Source organism: Salvelinus alpinus, chromosome 34, assembly GCF_045679555.1.
Source record: "Salvelinus alpinus chromosome 34, SLU_Salpinus.1, whole genome shotgun sequence".
Classification (NCBI taxonomy): domain Eukaryota; kingdom Metazoa; phylum Chordata; class Actinopteri; order Salmoniformes; family Salmonidae; genus Salvelinus; species Salvelinus alpinus.
In genome coordinates this window covers 1107551-1121532 of record NC_092119.1, presented here as the reverse complement: position 1 = coordinate 1121532, position 13982 = coordinate 1107551, and the positions used below count along the sequence as shown (strand labels likewise).

The following is a 13982-nucleotide window of genomic DNA, read 5'->3' as shown; positions in this document are numbered from 1 at the left end:
ACTCCTACTGAGACCTATTTATGACCTGATCCTAGATCACCACTCCTAATGAGACTCTTTATGACCTGATCCTAGATCACTCCTCCTACTGAGACTCTTTATGACCTGATCCTAGATCACCACTCCTACTGAGACCTCTTTATGACCTGATCCTAGATCACCACTCCTACTGAGACCTCTTTATGACCTGATCCTAGATCACTCCTCCTACTGAGACTCTTTATGACCTGATCCTAGATCACCACTCCTACTGAGACCTCTTTATGACCTGATCCTAGATCACCACTCCTACTGAGACCTCTTTATGACCTGATCCTAGATCACCACTCCTACTGAGACCTCTTTATGACCTGATCCTAGATCACCACTCCTAATGAGACTCTTTATGACCTGATCCTAGATCACCACTCCTTCTCTGAGACTCTTTATGACCTGATCCTAGATCACCACTCCTTCTCTGAGACTCTTTGTGAATATGGGCCCAGACTTCTGCCACTGTACAGTTGAGATGTCTAACAGGCTTGTGTTTGTTCCAGGTCGGTTGGTGAAGGCCTCCAGGTCTTTCATCTCAGACTCCTTGGTTCTTGTCAGTCTGACACTCGGGACAGAAACATCCGGTAAACATCAACAAAGTTGAGTTGTTTACCACATTCTTGTCCCCCCCCCCCCCCCCCCCTCTCTCCTCGGTCTCCCACGGAGGGAAGGAGGACAGTGTGGAGACAGATGTGATTCTTTGTGTCCCTCTGCATGCCCATGTCCAGTATCCCCTCTGCCTCTTCCTCTTCTTTCCTATATTCCACCAAACTCTTCCTCCTCCTCTTCTTCTCCCCATCCACCAGAGTTCCTCTTCCTCTTCTTCTCCCCATCCACCAGAGTTCCTCTTCCTCCTCCTCTTCTTCTCCCCATCCACCAGAGTTCCTCTTCCTCCTCCTCTTCTTCTCCCCATCCACCAGAGTTCCTCTTCCTCTTCTCCCCAGCCACCAGAGTTCCTCTTCCTCTTCTCCCCAGCCACCAGAATTCCTCTTCCTCTTCCTCCTCCTCTTCGGCCACCAGGTTTCAGGTAATGAGTTGTGGCTCCCAGACCTGACTGGCCAGCTGGGGCCGACACTGAGTGATGGCAGGAGGGCCAACAGAAAGCTGACTGTCAAGACACAGACCACTACCCACGTGCTGCAGGGTCGGCCCTATCGGCTTCCACTTCTACAGGAGGGGTAGAAAGATATGTGTGAGAGAGAGAGAGAGAGAGGGGGGGGGGGAGGAGGGAGAGAGAGAGAGAGGAGAGAGAGAGAGAGAGAGAGAGGGGGGGGGAGGAGGGAGAGAGGGGGGGAGGAGGGAGAGAGAGAGAGAGAGAGGAGAGAGAGAGAGAGGGGGGAGGAGAGAGAGAGAGAGAGGAGAGAGAGAGAGAGGAGAGAGAGGAGAGAGAGGCATATGGCTTTAGATTGGATCTCAAAGGGAATCACATTTCTATCCAAACTAGGATTTGTGTTTTATTATGGAATAATACTGTAGCTGAGAGACTAACCATAGACCAGCATCCCAAATGGCACCCTATTCCCTATTATAGTGCACTACTTTAGGCCAGAGCCCAGTATTTAACCTTTATTTAACTAGGCAAGTCAGTTAAGAACAAATTGTTATTTACAATGACGGCCTACACCGGCCAAACCCAGACGACACTGGGCCAATTGTGCGCCGCCCTATGGGACTCCCAATCACGGCTGGATGTGATACATCCAGGATTCGAACCAGGGTGTCTGTAGTGACGCCTCTAGCACTGAGATGCAGTGCCTTAGACCGCTGCGCCACTCGGGAGCCAGTATTATGGGAAGACTGACGGGACCGTAGGGAGAGGAGAGGATGGTCCACGTCCCATACACACCTGTCTGTCTGTCTCTGTCTGTCTCACCTGTCTGTCTATCTCACCTGTCTGTCTATCTCGTCTGTCTGACCTGTCTGTCTATCTCACCTGTCTGTCTATCTCGTCTGTCTGTCTATCTCGTCTGTCTGTCTATCTCACCTGTCTGACCTGTCTGTCTATCTCACCTGCCTGTCTGTCTGTCTATCTCACCTGCCTGTCTGTCTGTCTATCTCACCTGCCTGTCTGTCTGTCTGACCTGTCTGTCTATCTCACCTGTCTGTCTATCTCATCTGTCTCTCTCACCTGTCTGTCTATCTCACCTGCCTATCTCGTCTGTCTGACCTGTCTGTCTATCTCACCTGTCTGTCTATCTCATATGTCTCTCTCACCTGTCTGTCTATCTCACCTGCCTATCTCGTCTGTCTGACCTGTCTGTCTATCTCACCTGTCGGGGCTCTTTCATGTTGCAGGGTTCCATCTTGACCTTTGACCTGGCAGTGAAAGCTGTGATGGCCAGACAGATGTCCTGCTGGCGTAGAAGAGGCTCCACCAGCTGCCACCTCTGTATAAGAGAGACACACAGACAGAGACAGACAGAGAGACAGAGAGACACACAGACAGAGAGACAGAGAGACAGAGACACAGACAGAGAGCCAGAGACAGAGATGGGGTTAGTAGTGACTTTGACAGATAGCAACAGTCAGAGTGCATCCCATAGCAACAGTCATAGTGCATCCCATAGCAACAGTCATAGTGCATCCCATAGCAACAGTCAGAGTGCATCCCATAGCAACAGTCATAGTGCATCCCATAGCAACAGTCATAGTGCATCCCATAGCAACAGTCAGAGTGCATCCCATAGCAACAGTCATAGTGCATCCCATAGCAACAGTCAGAGTGCATCCCATAGCAACAGTCAGAGTGCATCCCATAGCAACAGTCATAGTGCATCCCATAGCAACAGTCATAGTGCATCCCATAGCAACAGTCAGAGTGCATCCCATAGCAACAGTCAGAGTGCATCCCAAAGCAACAGTCAGAGTGCATCCCATAGCAACAGTCATAGTGCATCCCATAGCAACAGTCATAGTGCATCCCAAAGCAACAGTCAGAGTGCATCCCATAGCAACAGTCAGAGTGCATCCCATAGCAACAGGGCAGTGGGCTAAATCATTCATGCTCTTCCTTGCACCCATGGATACACACAGCTCTCACAAACATACAGGAAAAATAACAAACACACACGACAATTATAAGCACCCCCAAAGTATTATTATTATTATTACTACACACTAACACTCCCATAACCACTATCTCTCCCTAGTGGTGGGTGATGGTACTGACCTGTGACTGTGGCCTCATAGCTCCAGAGCTTCTACTACACTCTGCCAGACCCAGGCTGTCTGAACCAAGGCTCTCCAGACACAGTCCTCCCTGTCTCAACACACTGGACACTGCATCCCGCTCCGGGATCCTGGGAGACACAAGAGGGGAGAGAGAAAGGGAGAGAGAGAGACGTGAGAGATGAGAGGGAGAGGTGAGAGAGGGAGGTGAGAGAGAGAGGAACAGGAGGTAGGAAGAAAGAGAGAGAGGAACAGGAGGTAATGGAGAGAGAGAGAGGACCAGGAGGTAAGGGAGAGAGAGAGAGGAACAGGAGGTAGGGAGAGAGAGAGAGAGGAACATGAGGTAGGGAGAGAGAGAGAGGAACAGGAGGTAGGAAGAGAGAGAGGAACAGGAGGTAGGAAGAGAGAGAGGAACAGGAGGTAATGGAGAGAGAGAGAGGAACAGGAGGTAATGGAGAGAGAGAGGCACAGGAGGTAGGAAGAGAGAGAGGAACAGGAGGTAGGGAGAGAGAGAGAGGAACAGGAGGTAGGGAGAGAGAGAGAGGAACATGAGGTAGGGAGAGAGAGAGAGGAACATGAGGTAATGGAGAGAGAGAGAGGAACAGGAGGTAGGAAGAGAGAGAGGAACAGGAGGTAGGAAGAGAGAGAGGAACAGGAGGTAATGGAGAGAGAGAGAGGAACAGGAGGTAATGGAGAGAGAGAGAGGAACCGGAGGTAATGGAGAGAGAGAGAGGAACAGGAGGTAATGGAGAGAGAGAGAGGAACAGGAGGTAATGGAGAGAGAGAGAGGAATAGGAGGGGATGGAGAGAGAGAGGAACAGGAGGGAATGGAGAGAGAGAGAGGAACAGGAGGTAATGGAGAGAGAGAGGAACAGGAGGTAATGGAGAGAGAGAGAGGAACAGGAGGTAATGGAGAGAGAGATGAACAGGAGGTAATGGAGAGAGAGAGAGGAACAGGAGGTAATGGAGAGAGAGAGGAACAGGAGGTAATGGAGAGAGAGAGAGGAACAGGAGGTAATGGAGAGAGAGAGAGGAACAGGAGGTGAGGGAGAGAGAGAGAGGAACAGGAGGTAATGGAGAGAGAGAGAGGAACATGAGGTAATGGAGAGAGAGAGAGGAACAGGAGGTAATGGAGAGAGAGAGAGGAACATGAGGTAATGGAGAGAGAGAGAGGAACAGGAGGTAATGGAGAGAGAGAGAGGAACAGGAGGTAATGGAGAGAGAGAGGAACAGGAGGTGAGGGAGAGAGAGAGAGGAACAGGAGGTAATGGAGAGAGAGAGAGGAACATGAGGTAATGGAGAGAGAGAGAGGAACAGGAGGTAATGGAGAGAGAGAGAGAGGAACAGGAGGTAATGGAGAGAGAGAGAGGAACAGGAGGTAATGGAGAGAGAGAGAGGAACAGGAGGTGAGGGAGAGAGAGGGGAACAGGAGGTAATGGAGAGAGAGAGAGGAACAGGAGGTAATGGAGAGAGACAGAGGAACAGGAGGTAATGGAGAGAGAGAGAGGAACAGGAGGTGAGGGAGAGAGAGAGGAACAGGAGGTAATGGAGAGAGAGAGGAACAGGAGGTAATGGAGAGAGAGAGAGGAACAGGAGGTGAGGGAGAGAGAGAGGAACAGGAGGTAATGGAGAGAGAGAGAGGAACAGGAGGTAATGGAGAGAGAGAGAGAGGAACAGGAGGTGAGGGAGAGAGAGAGGAACAGGAGGTAATGGAGAGAGAGAGAGGAACAGGAGGTAATGGAGAGAGAGAGGAACAGGAGGTAATGGAGAGATAGAGAGGAACAGGAGGTAATGGAGAGAGAGAGAGGAACAGGAGGTAATGGAGAGAGAGAGAGAGGAACAGGAGGTAATGGAGAGAGAGAGAGGAACAGGAGGTAATGGAGAGAGAGAGAGGAACAGGAGGTAATGGAGAGAGAGAGAGGAACAGGAGGTAATGGAGAGAGAGAGGAACAGGAGGTAATGGAGAGAGAGAGAGGAACAGGAGGTAATGGAGAGAGAGAGAGGAACATGAGGTAATGGAGAGAGAGAGAGGAACAGGAGGTAAGGGAGAGAGAGAGGAACAGGAGGTAATGGAGAGAGAGAGGAACAGGAGGTAATGGAGAGAGAGAGGAACAGGAGGTAATGGAGAGAGAGAGAAACAGGAGGTAATGGAGAGAGAGAGAGGAACAGGAGGTAATGGAGAGAGAGAGGAACAGGAGGTAATGGAGAGAGAGAGAGGAACAGGAGGTAATGGAGAGAGAGAGAGGAACAGGAGGTAATGGAGAGAGAGAGAGGAACAGGAGGTAATGGAGAGAGAGAGGAACAGGAGGTAATGGAGAGAGAGAGAGGAACAGGAGGTAATGGAGAGAGAGAGAGGAACAGGAGGTGAGGGAGAGAGAGAGAGGAACAGGAGGTAGGAAGAAAGAGAGAGAGGAACAGGAGGTAATGGAGAGAGAGAGAGGACCAGGAGGTAAGGGAGAGAGAGAGAGGAACAGGAGGTAGGGAGAGAGAGAGAGAGGAACATGAGGTAGGGAGAGAGAGAGAGGAACAGGAGGTAGGAAGAGAGAGAGGAACAGGAGGTAGGAAGAGAGAGAGGAACAGGAGGTAATGGAGAGAGAGAGAGGAACAGGAGGTAATGGAGAGAGAGAGGCACAGGAGGTAGGAAGAGAGAGAGGAACAGGAGGTAGGGAGACAGAGAGAGGAACAGGAGGTAGGGAGAGAGAGAGAGGAACATGAGGTAGGGAGAGAGAGAGAGGAACATGAGGTAATGGAGAGAGAGAGAGGAACAGGAGGTAGGAAGAGAGAGAGGAACAGGAGGTAGGAAGAAAGAGAGAGAGGAACAGGAGGTAATGGAGAGAGAGAGAGGAACAGGAGGTAATGGAGAGAGAGAGAGGAACAGGAGGTAATGGAGAGAGAGAGAGGAACAGGAGGTAATGTAGAGAGAGAGGAACAGGAGGTAATGGAGAGAGAGAGAGGAACAGGAGGTAATGGAGAGAGAGAGGAACAGGAGGTAATGGAGAGAGAGAGAGGAACAGGAGGTAATGGAGAGAGAGATGAACAGGAGGTAATGGAGAGAGAGAGAGGAACAGGAGGTAATGGAGAGAGAGAGAGGAACAGGAGGTAATGGAGAGAGAGAGAGGAACAGGAGGTGAGGGAGAGAGAGAGAGGAACAGGAGGTAATGGAGAGAGAGAGAGGAACATGAGGTAATGGAGAGAGAGAGAGGAACAGGAGGTAATGGAGAGAGAGAGAGGAACATGAGGTAATGGAGAGAGAGAGAGGAACAGGAGGTAATGGAGAGAGAGAGAGGAACAGGAGGTAATGGAGAGAGAGAGGAACAGGAGGTGAGGGAGAGAGAGAGAGGAACAGGAGGTAATGGAGAGAGAGAGAGGAACATGAGGTAATGGAGAGAGAGAGAGGAACAGGAGGTAATGGAGAGAGAGAGAGAGGAACAGGAGGTAATGGAGAGAGAGAGAGGAACAGGAGGTAATGGAGAGAGAGAGAGAGGAACAGGAGGTGAGGGAGAGAGAGGGGAACAGGAGGTAATGGAGAGAGAGAGAGGAACAGGAGGTAATGGAGAGAGACAGAGGAACAGGAGGTAATGGAGAGAGAGAGAGGAACAGGAGGTGAGGGAGAGAGAGAGGAACAGGAGGTAATGGAGAGAGAGAGGAACAGGAGGTAATGGAGAGAGAGAGAGGAACAGGAGGTGAGGGAGAGAGAGAGGAACAGGAGGTAATGGAGAGAGAGAGAGGAACAGGAGGTAATGGAGAGAGAGAGAGAGGAACAGGAGGTGAGGGAGAGAGAGAGGAACAGGAGGTAATGGAGAGAGAGAGAGGAACAGGAGGTAATGGAGAGAGAGAGGAACAGGAGGTAATGGAGAGATAGAGAGGAACAGGAGGTAATGGAGAGAGAGAGAGGAACAGGAGGTAATGGAGAGAGAGAGAGGAACAGGAGGTAATGGAGAGAGAGAGAGGAACAGGAGGTAATGGAGAGAGAGAGAGGAACAGGAGGTAATGGAGAGAGAGAGAGGAACAGGAGGTAATGGAGAGAGAGAGGAACAGGAGGTAATGGAGAGAGAGAGAGGAACAGGAGGTAATGGAGAGAGAGAGAGGAACATGAGGTAATGGAGAGAGAGAGAGGAACAGGAGGTAAGGGAGAGAGAGAGGAACAGGAGGGAATGGAGAGAGAGAGGAACAGGAGGTAATGGAGAGAGAGAGGAACAGGAGGTAATGGAGAGAGAGAGAAACAGGAGGTAATGGAGAGAGAGAGAGGAACAGGAGGTAATGGAGAGAGAGAGGAACAGGAGGTAATGGAGAGAGAGAGAGGAACAGGAGGTAATGGAGAGAGAGAGAGGAACAGGAGGTAATGGAGAGAGAGAGAGGAACAGGAGGTAATGGAGAGAGAGAGGAACAGGAGGTAATGGAGAGAGAGAGAGGAACAGGAGGTAATGGAGAGAGAGAGAGGAACAGGAGGTGAGGGAGAGAGAGAGAGGAACAGGAGGTAGGAAGAAAGAGAGAGAGGAACAGGAGGTAATGGAGAGAGAGAGAGGACCAGGAGGTAAGGGAGAGAGAGAGAGGAACAGGAGGTAGGGAGAGAGAGAGAGAGGAACATGAGGTAGGGAGAGAGAGAGAGGAACAGGAGGTAGGAAGAGAGAGAGGAACAGGAGGTAGGAAGAGAGAGAGGAACAGGAGGTAATGGAGAGAGAGAGAGGAACAGGAGGTAATGGAGAGAGAGAGGCACAGGAGGTAGGAAGAGAGAGAGGAACAGGAGGTAGGGAGAGAGAGAGAGAGAGAGAGAGGAACAGGAGGTAGGGAGAGAGAGAGAGAGGAACATGAGGTAGGGAGAGAGAGAGAGGAACAGGAGGTAGGAAGAGAGAGAGGAACAGGAGGTAGGAAGAGAGAGAGGAACAGGAGGTAATGGAGAGAGAGAGAGGAACAGGAGGTAATGGAGAGAGAGAGGCACAGGAGGTAGGAAGAGAGAGAGGAACAGGAGGTAGGGAGAGAGAGAGAGGAACATGAGGTAGGGAGAGAGAGAGAGGAACATGAGGTAATGGAGAGAGAGAGAGGAACAGGAGGTAGGAAGAGAGAGAGGAACAGGAGGTAGGAAGAGAGAGAGGAACAGGAGGTAATGGAGAGAGAGAGAGGAACAGGAGGTAATGGAGAGAGAGAGAGGAACAGGAGGTAATGGAGAGAGAGAGAGAGGAACAGGAGGTAATGGAGAGAGAGAGGAACAGGAGGTAATGGAGAGAGAGAGAGGAACAGGAGGTAATGGAGAGAGAGAGAGGAACAGGAGGTAATGGAGAGAGAGAGGGGAACAGGAGGTAATGGAGAGAGAGAGGAACAGGAGGTAATGGAGAGAGAGAGAGGAACAGGAGGTAATGGAGAGAGAGAGGAACAGGAGGTAATGGAGAGAGAGAGAGGAACAGGAGGTAATGGAGAGAGAGATGAACAGGAGGTAATGGAGAGAGAGAGAGGAACAGGAGGTAATGGAGAGAGAGAGAGGAACAGGAGGTAATGGAGAGAGAGAGAGGAACAGGAGGTGAGGGAGAGAGAGAGAGGAACAGGAGGTAATGGAGAGAGAGAGAGGAACAGGAGGTAATGGAGAGAGAGAGAGGAACAGGAGGTAATGGAGAGAGAGAGAGGAACATGAGGTAATGGAGAGAGAGAGAGGAACAGGAGGTAATGGAGAGAGAGAGAGGAACAGGAGGTAATGGAGAGAGAGAGGAACAGGAGGTGAGGGAGAGAGAGAGAGGAACAGGAGGTAATGGAGAGAGAGAGAGGAACATGAGGTAATGGAGAGAGAGAGAGGAACAGGAGGTAATGGAGAGAGAGAGAGGAACAGGAGGTAATGGAGAGAGAGAGAGGAACAGGAGGTAATGGAGAGAGAGAGAGGAACAGGAGGTGAGGGAGAGAGAGGGGAACAGGAGGTAATGGAGAGAGAGAGAGGAACAGGAGGTAATGGAGAGAGACAGAGGAACAGGAGGTAATGGAGAGAGAGAGAGGAACAGGAGGTGAGGGAGAGAGAGAGGAACAGGAGGTAATGGAGAGAGAGAGGAACAGGAGGTAATGGGAGAGAGAGAGAGGAACAGGAGGTGAGGGAGAGAGAGAGGAACAGGAGGTAATGGAGAGAGAGAGAGGAACAGGAGGTAATGGAGAGAGAGAGAGAGGAACAGGAGGTGAGGGAGAGAGAGAGGAACAGGAGGTAATGGAGAGAGAGAGAGGAACAGGAGGTAATGGAGAGAGAGAGGAACAGGAGGTAATGGAGAGATAGAGAGGAACAGGAGGTAATGGAGAGAGAGAGAGGAACAGGAGGTAATGGAGAGAGAGAGAGGAACAGGAGGTAATGGAGAGAGAGAGAGGAACAGGAGGTAATGGAGAGAGACAGAGGAACAGGAGGTAATGGAGAGAGAGAGAGGAACAGGAGGTAATGGAGAGAGAGAGGAACAGGAGGTAATGGAGAGAGAGAGAGAAACAGGAGGTAATGGAGAGAGAGAGAGGAACATGAGGTAATGGAGAGAGAGAGAGGAACAGGAGGTAAGGGAGAGAGAGAGGAACAGGAGGTAATGGAGAGAGAGAGGAACAGGAGGTAATGGAGAGAGAGAGGAACAGGAGGTAATGGAGAGAGAGAGAGGAACAGGAGGTAATGGAGAGAGAGAGGCACAGGAGGTAGGAAGAGAGAGAGGAACAGGAGGTAGGGAGAGAGAGAGAGGAACAGGAGGTAGGGAGAGAGAGAGAGGAACATGAGGTAGGGAGAGAGAGAGAGGAACATGAGGTAATGGAGAGAGAGAGAGGAACAGGAGGTAGGAAGAGAGAGAGGAACAGGAGGTAGGAAGAAAGAGAGAGAGGAACAGGAGGTAATGGAGAGAGAGAGAGGAACAGGAGGTAATGGAGAGAGAGAGAGGTACAGGAGGTAATGGAGAGAGAGAGAGGAACAGGAGGTAATGTAGAGAGAGAGGAACAGGAGGTAATGGAGAGAGAGAGAGGAACAGGAGGTAATGGAGAGAGAGAGGAACAGGAGGTAATGGAGAGAGAGAGAGGAACAGGAGGTAATGGAGAGAGAGATGAACAGGAGGTAATGGAGAGAGAGAGGAACAGGAGGTAATGGAGAGAGAGAGAGGAACAGGAGGTAATGGAGAGAGAGAGAGGAACAGGAGGTGAGGGAGAGAGAGAGAGGAACAGGAGGTAATGGAGAGAGAGAGAGGAACATGAGGTAATGGAGAGAGAGAGAGGAACAGGAGGTAATGGAGAGAGAGAGAGGAACATGAGGTAATGGAGAGAGAGAGAGGAACAGGAGGTAATGGAGAGAGAGAGAGGAACAGGAGGTAATGGAGAGAGAGAGGAACAGGAGGTGAGGGAGAGAGAGAGGAACAGGAGGTAATGGAGAGAGAGAGAGGAACATGAGGTAATGGAGAGAGAGAGAGGAACAGGAGGTAATGGAGAGAGAGAGAGGAACAGGAGGTAATGGAGAGAGAGAGAGGAACAGGAGGTAATGGAGAGAGAGAGAGGAACAGGAGGTGAGGGAGAGAGAGGGGAACAGGAGGTAATGGAGAGAGAGAGAGGAACAGGAGGTAATGGAGAGAGACAGAGGAACAGGAGGTAATGGAGAGAGAGAGGAACAGGAGGTGAGGGAGAGAGAGAGGAACAGGAGGTAATGGAGAGAGAGAGAGGAACAGGAGGTAATGGAGAGAGAGAGAGAGAACAGGAGGTGAGGGAGAGAGAGAGGAACAGGAGGTAATGGAGAGAGAGAGGAACAGGAGGTAATGGAGAGAGAGAGAGAGGAACAGGAGGTGAGGGAGAGAGAGAGGAACAGGAGGTAATGGAGAGAGAGAGAGGAACAGGAGGTAATGGAGAGAGAGAGGAACAGGAGGTAATGGAGAGATAGAGAGGAACAGGAGGTAATGGAGAGAGAGAGAGGAACAGGAGGTAATGGAGAGAGAGAGAGGAACAGGAGGTAATGGAGAGAGAGAGAGGAACAGGAGGTAATGGAGAGAGAGAGAGGAACAGGAGGTAATGGAGAGAGAGAGAGGAACAGGAGGTAATGGAGAGAGAGAGGAACAGAGGTAATGGAGACAGGAGGTAATAGGAGGAGGAGAGAGAGAGAGGAACAGGAGGTAATGGAGAGAGAGAGAGGAACAGGAGGTAATGGAGAGAGAGAGAGAGGAACAGGAGGTGAGGGAGAGAGAGAGGAACAGGAGGTAATGGAGAGAGAGAGAGGAACAGGAGGTAATGGAGAGAGAGAGGAACAGGAGGTAATGGAGAGATAGAGAGGAACAGGAGGTAATGGAGAGAGAGAGAGGAACAGGAGGTAATGGAGAGAGAGAGAGGAACAGGAGGTGAGGGAGAGAGAGAGGAACATGAGGTAATGGAGAGAGAGAGAGGAACAAGAGGTAATGGAGAGAGAGAGAGGAACAGGAGGTAATGGAGAGAGAGAGGAACAGGAGGTAATGGAGAGAGAGAGAGGAACAGGAGGTAATGGAGAGAGAGAGAGGAACAGGAGGTAATGGAGAGAGAGAGGAACAGGAGGTAATGGAGAGAGAGAGAGGAACATGAGGTAATGGAGAGAGAGAGGAACAGGAGGTAATGGAGAGAGAGAGAGGAACAGGAGGTAATGGAGAGAGAGAGGAACAGGAGGTAATGGAGAGAGAGAGGAACAGGAGGTAATGGAGAGAGAGAGAGGAACAGGAGGTAATGGAGAGAGAGAGAGGAACAGGAGGTAATGGATAGAGAGAGAGGAACAGGAGGTAATGGAGAGAGAGAGAGAGGAACAGGAGGTAATGGAGAGAGAGAGAGGAACAGGAGGTAATGGAGAGAGAGAGGAACAGGAGGTAATGGAGAGAGAGAGGAACAGGAGGTAGGAAGAGAGAGAGAGGAACAGGAGGTAATGGATAGAGAGAGGAACAGGAGGTAATGGAGAGAGAGAGGAACAGGAGGTAATGGAGAGAGAGAGGAACAGGAGGTAAGGGAGAGAGAGAGGAACAGGAGGTAAGGGAGAGAGAGAGGAACAGGAGGTAATGGAGAGAGAGAGGAACAGGAGGTAAGGGAGAGAGAGAGGAACAGGAGGTAATGGAGAGAGAGAGGAACAGGAGGTAATGGAGAGAGAGAGGAACAGGAGGTAATGGAGAGACAGAGGAACAGGAGGTAATGGAGAGAGAGAGCAACAGGAGGTAATGGAGAGAGAGAGGAACAGGAGGTAAGACATCATAAAGTGAAACAGTAGAATGCAGGTGAACCCAGTTGATATATAACATATTGATAATCGTCTACCCTCTACTAGTGAGGTGGCTATACTGTTATACAGAACAACTGGGTGGTTAGTCTGTTGTAGATAGGTTGTGTCCCAAATCTCTCCTTTCTCCCAAAGTGTGCACTTCCCTTCACAAAAGGAAATGACAGTTAAATGGAAACTCCCTCTAGCCTATGCCTACCCACCCATCCCAATGCTTTAACATTTGTGGGGAGTAGTGAACGAGTGCACACTTTAGGAGTAAGGAGAGGTAATTGGGACGCATCCAGAGACTCTCTCCTCTCACCTTAGCTCAGGGTAAACGTTTTCCATATACCAATGGAAGGACTTGCAGTTCAACTTGTGTCGTAGAGTCAGCCGGTCTGCAATACTACAGGAAGGAATGGGAAGGGGGAAGGGGAGAGGGAAGGGGAAAAGGGGGAGAGGGGAGGGGAGGGGAAGGGAAGAGGGGAGGGAAGGGAAGGGGAGAGGAGAGGGGGGAGAGGAGAGGAGAGGGGGAAGGGGAAAGGGAAGGGGGAGAGGGGAGAGGTAGGAGGGGAGAGAGAAGGGGAGAGAAAAATATGGCAGTTTTTCCATTTCCTGAAAAGGTTCTGTTTTGGAGATGAGGTTTTTCATCCAACAGCAAAGATATGAATAGTGTTGGTTAGAAGGTACCAGAGAGGACTACTAACCTGCCAAAGGCCCTTCCCTGGGCCGAGGGCCTTGCTGAGTAGTAGTACTGCTTATACTCATCCATCCACACCTCCGCTGCCCGCCGCGTGTTCCTGACCACAAACACACACACACACACACACACACACACACACACACACACACACACACACACACACACACACACACACACACACACACACACACACACACACACACACACACACACACACCTGGTTAGGTAGGATAATAACACAGTTAAATCGTTCCTTCCTCTCTGTAATGACAGGACCCCAGACATTTCAGTTTTCAGCTCTGAACTATCTCACCTGATCCACCAAGGGTTTGAGGATTAGTTGACTAGTTGAATCAGGTATGCTAGTTCTGGAATAGTTAAAATACATGTCCCCAAGAGGAGGGTCCCCGAGAGGAGGGTTCCCGAGAGGAGGGTCCCCGAGAGGCTGGGAGTCCCCGAGAGGAGGCTCCCCGAGAGGAGGGTCCCCGAGAGGCTGGGAGTCCCCGAGAGGAGGGTCCCCGAGAGGAGGGTCCCCGAGAGGAGGCTCCCCGAGAGGAGGCTCCCCGAGAGGAGGGTCCCCCGAGAGGAGGGTTCCCGAGAGGAGGGTCCCCGAGAGGAGGGTCCCCCGAGAAAAGGGTCCCCCGAGAGGAGGGTTCCCGAGAGGAGGGTCCCCCGAGAGGAGGGTCCCCCGAGAGGAGGGTTCCCCGAGAGGAGGGTCCCCCGAGAGGAGGGTCCCCCGAGAGGAGGGTCCCCCAAGAGGAGGGTCCCCGAGAGGAGGGTTCCCGAGAGGAGGGTCCCCGAGAGGAGGGTTCCCCGAGAGGAGGGTCCCCCGAGAGGAGGGTCCCCCGAGAGGAGGGTCCCCCGAGAGGAGGGTCCCCGAGAGGAGGGTTCCCG

The 13982-nt window shown here is 51.3% G+C and overlaps 1 protein-coding gene across 1 annotated transcript in view; it reads right to left on the bottom strand.

Moving 5' to 3' along the window:
* Positions 1–138: 138 nt before the first annotated feature.
* LOC139563519 (polypeptide N-acetylgalactosaminyltransferase 16-like) overlaps positions 139–13982 on the bottom strand; it is an 84532-nt gene continuing 70688 nt past the window's right edge. Inside the window, exons 11-15 of the mRNA XM_071382236.1 lie at positions 13093–13185; positions 12708–12791; positions 3203–3332; positions 2304–2420; positions 139–1200 (exon numbers count right to left, since the gene is read on the bottom strand). Coding sequence (XP_071238337.1) covers positions 1057–1200; positions 2304–2420; positions 3203–3332; positions 12708–12791; positions 13093–13185 — 568 coding nt within the window. The 3' untranslated portion in view covers positions 139–1056. The remainder of the gene's footprint in view (positions 1201–2303; positions 2421–3202; positions 3333–12707; positions 12792–13092; positions 13186–13982) is intronic.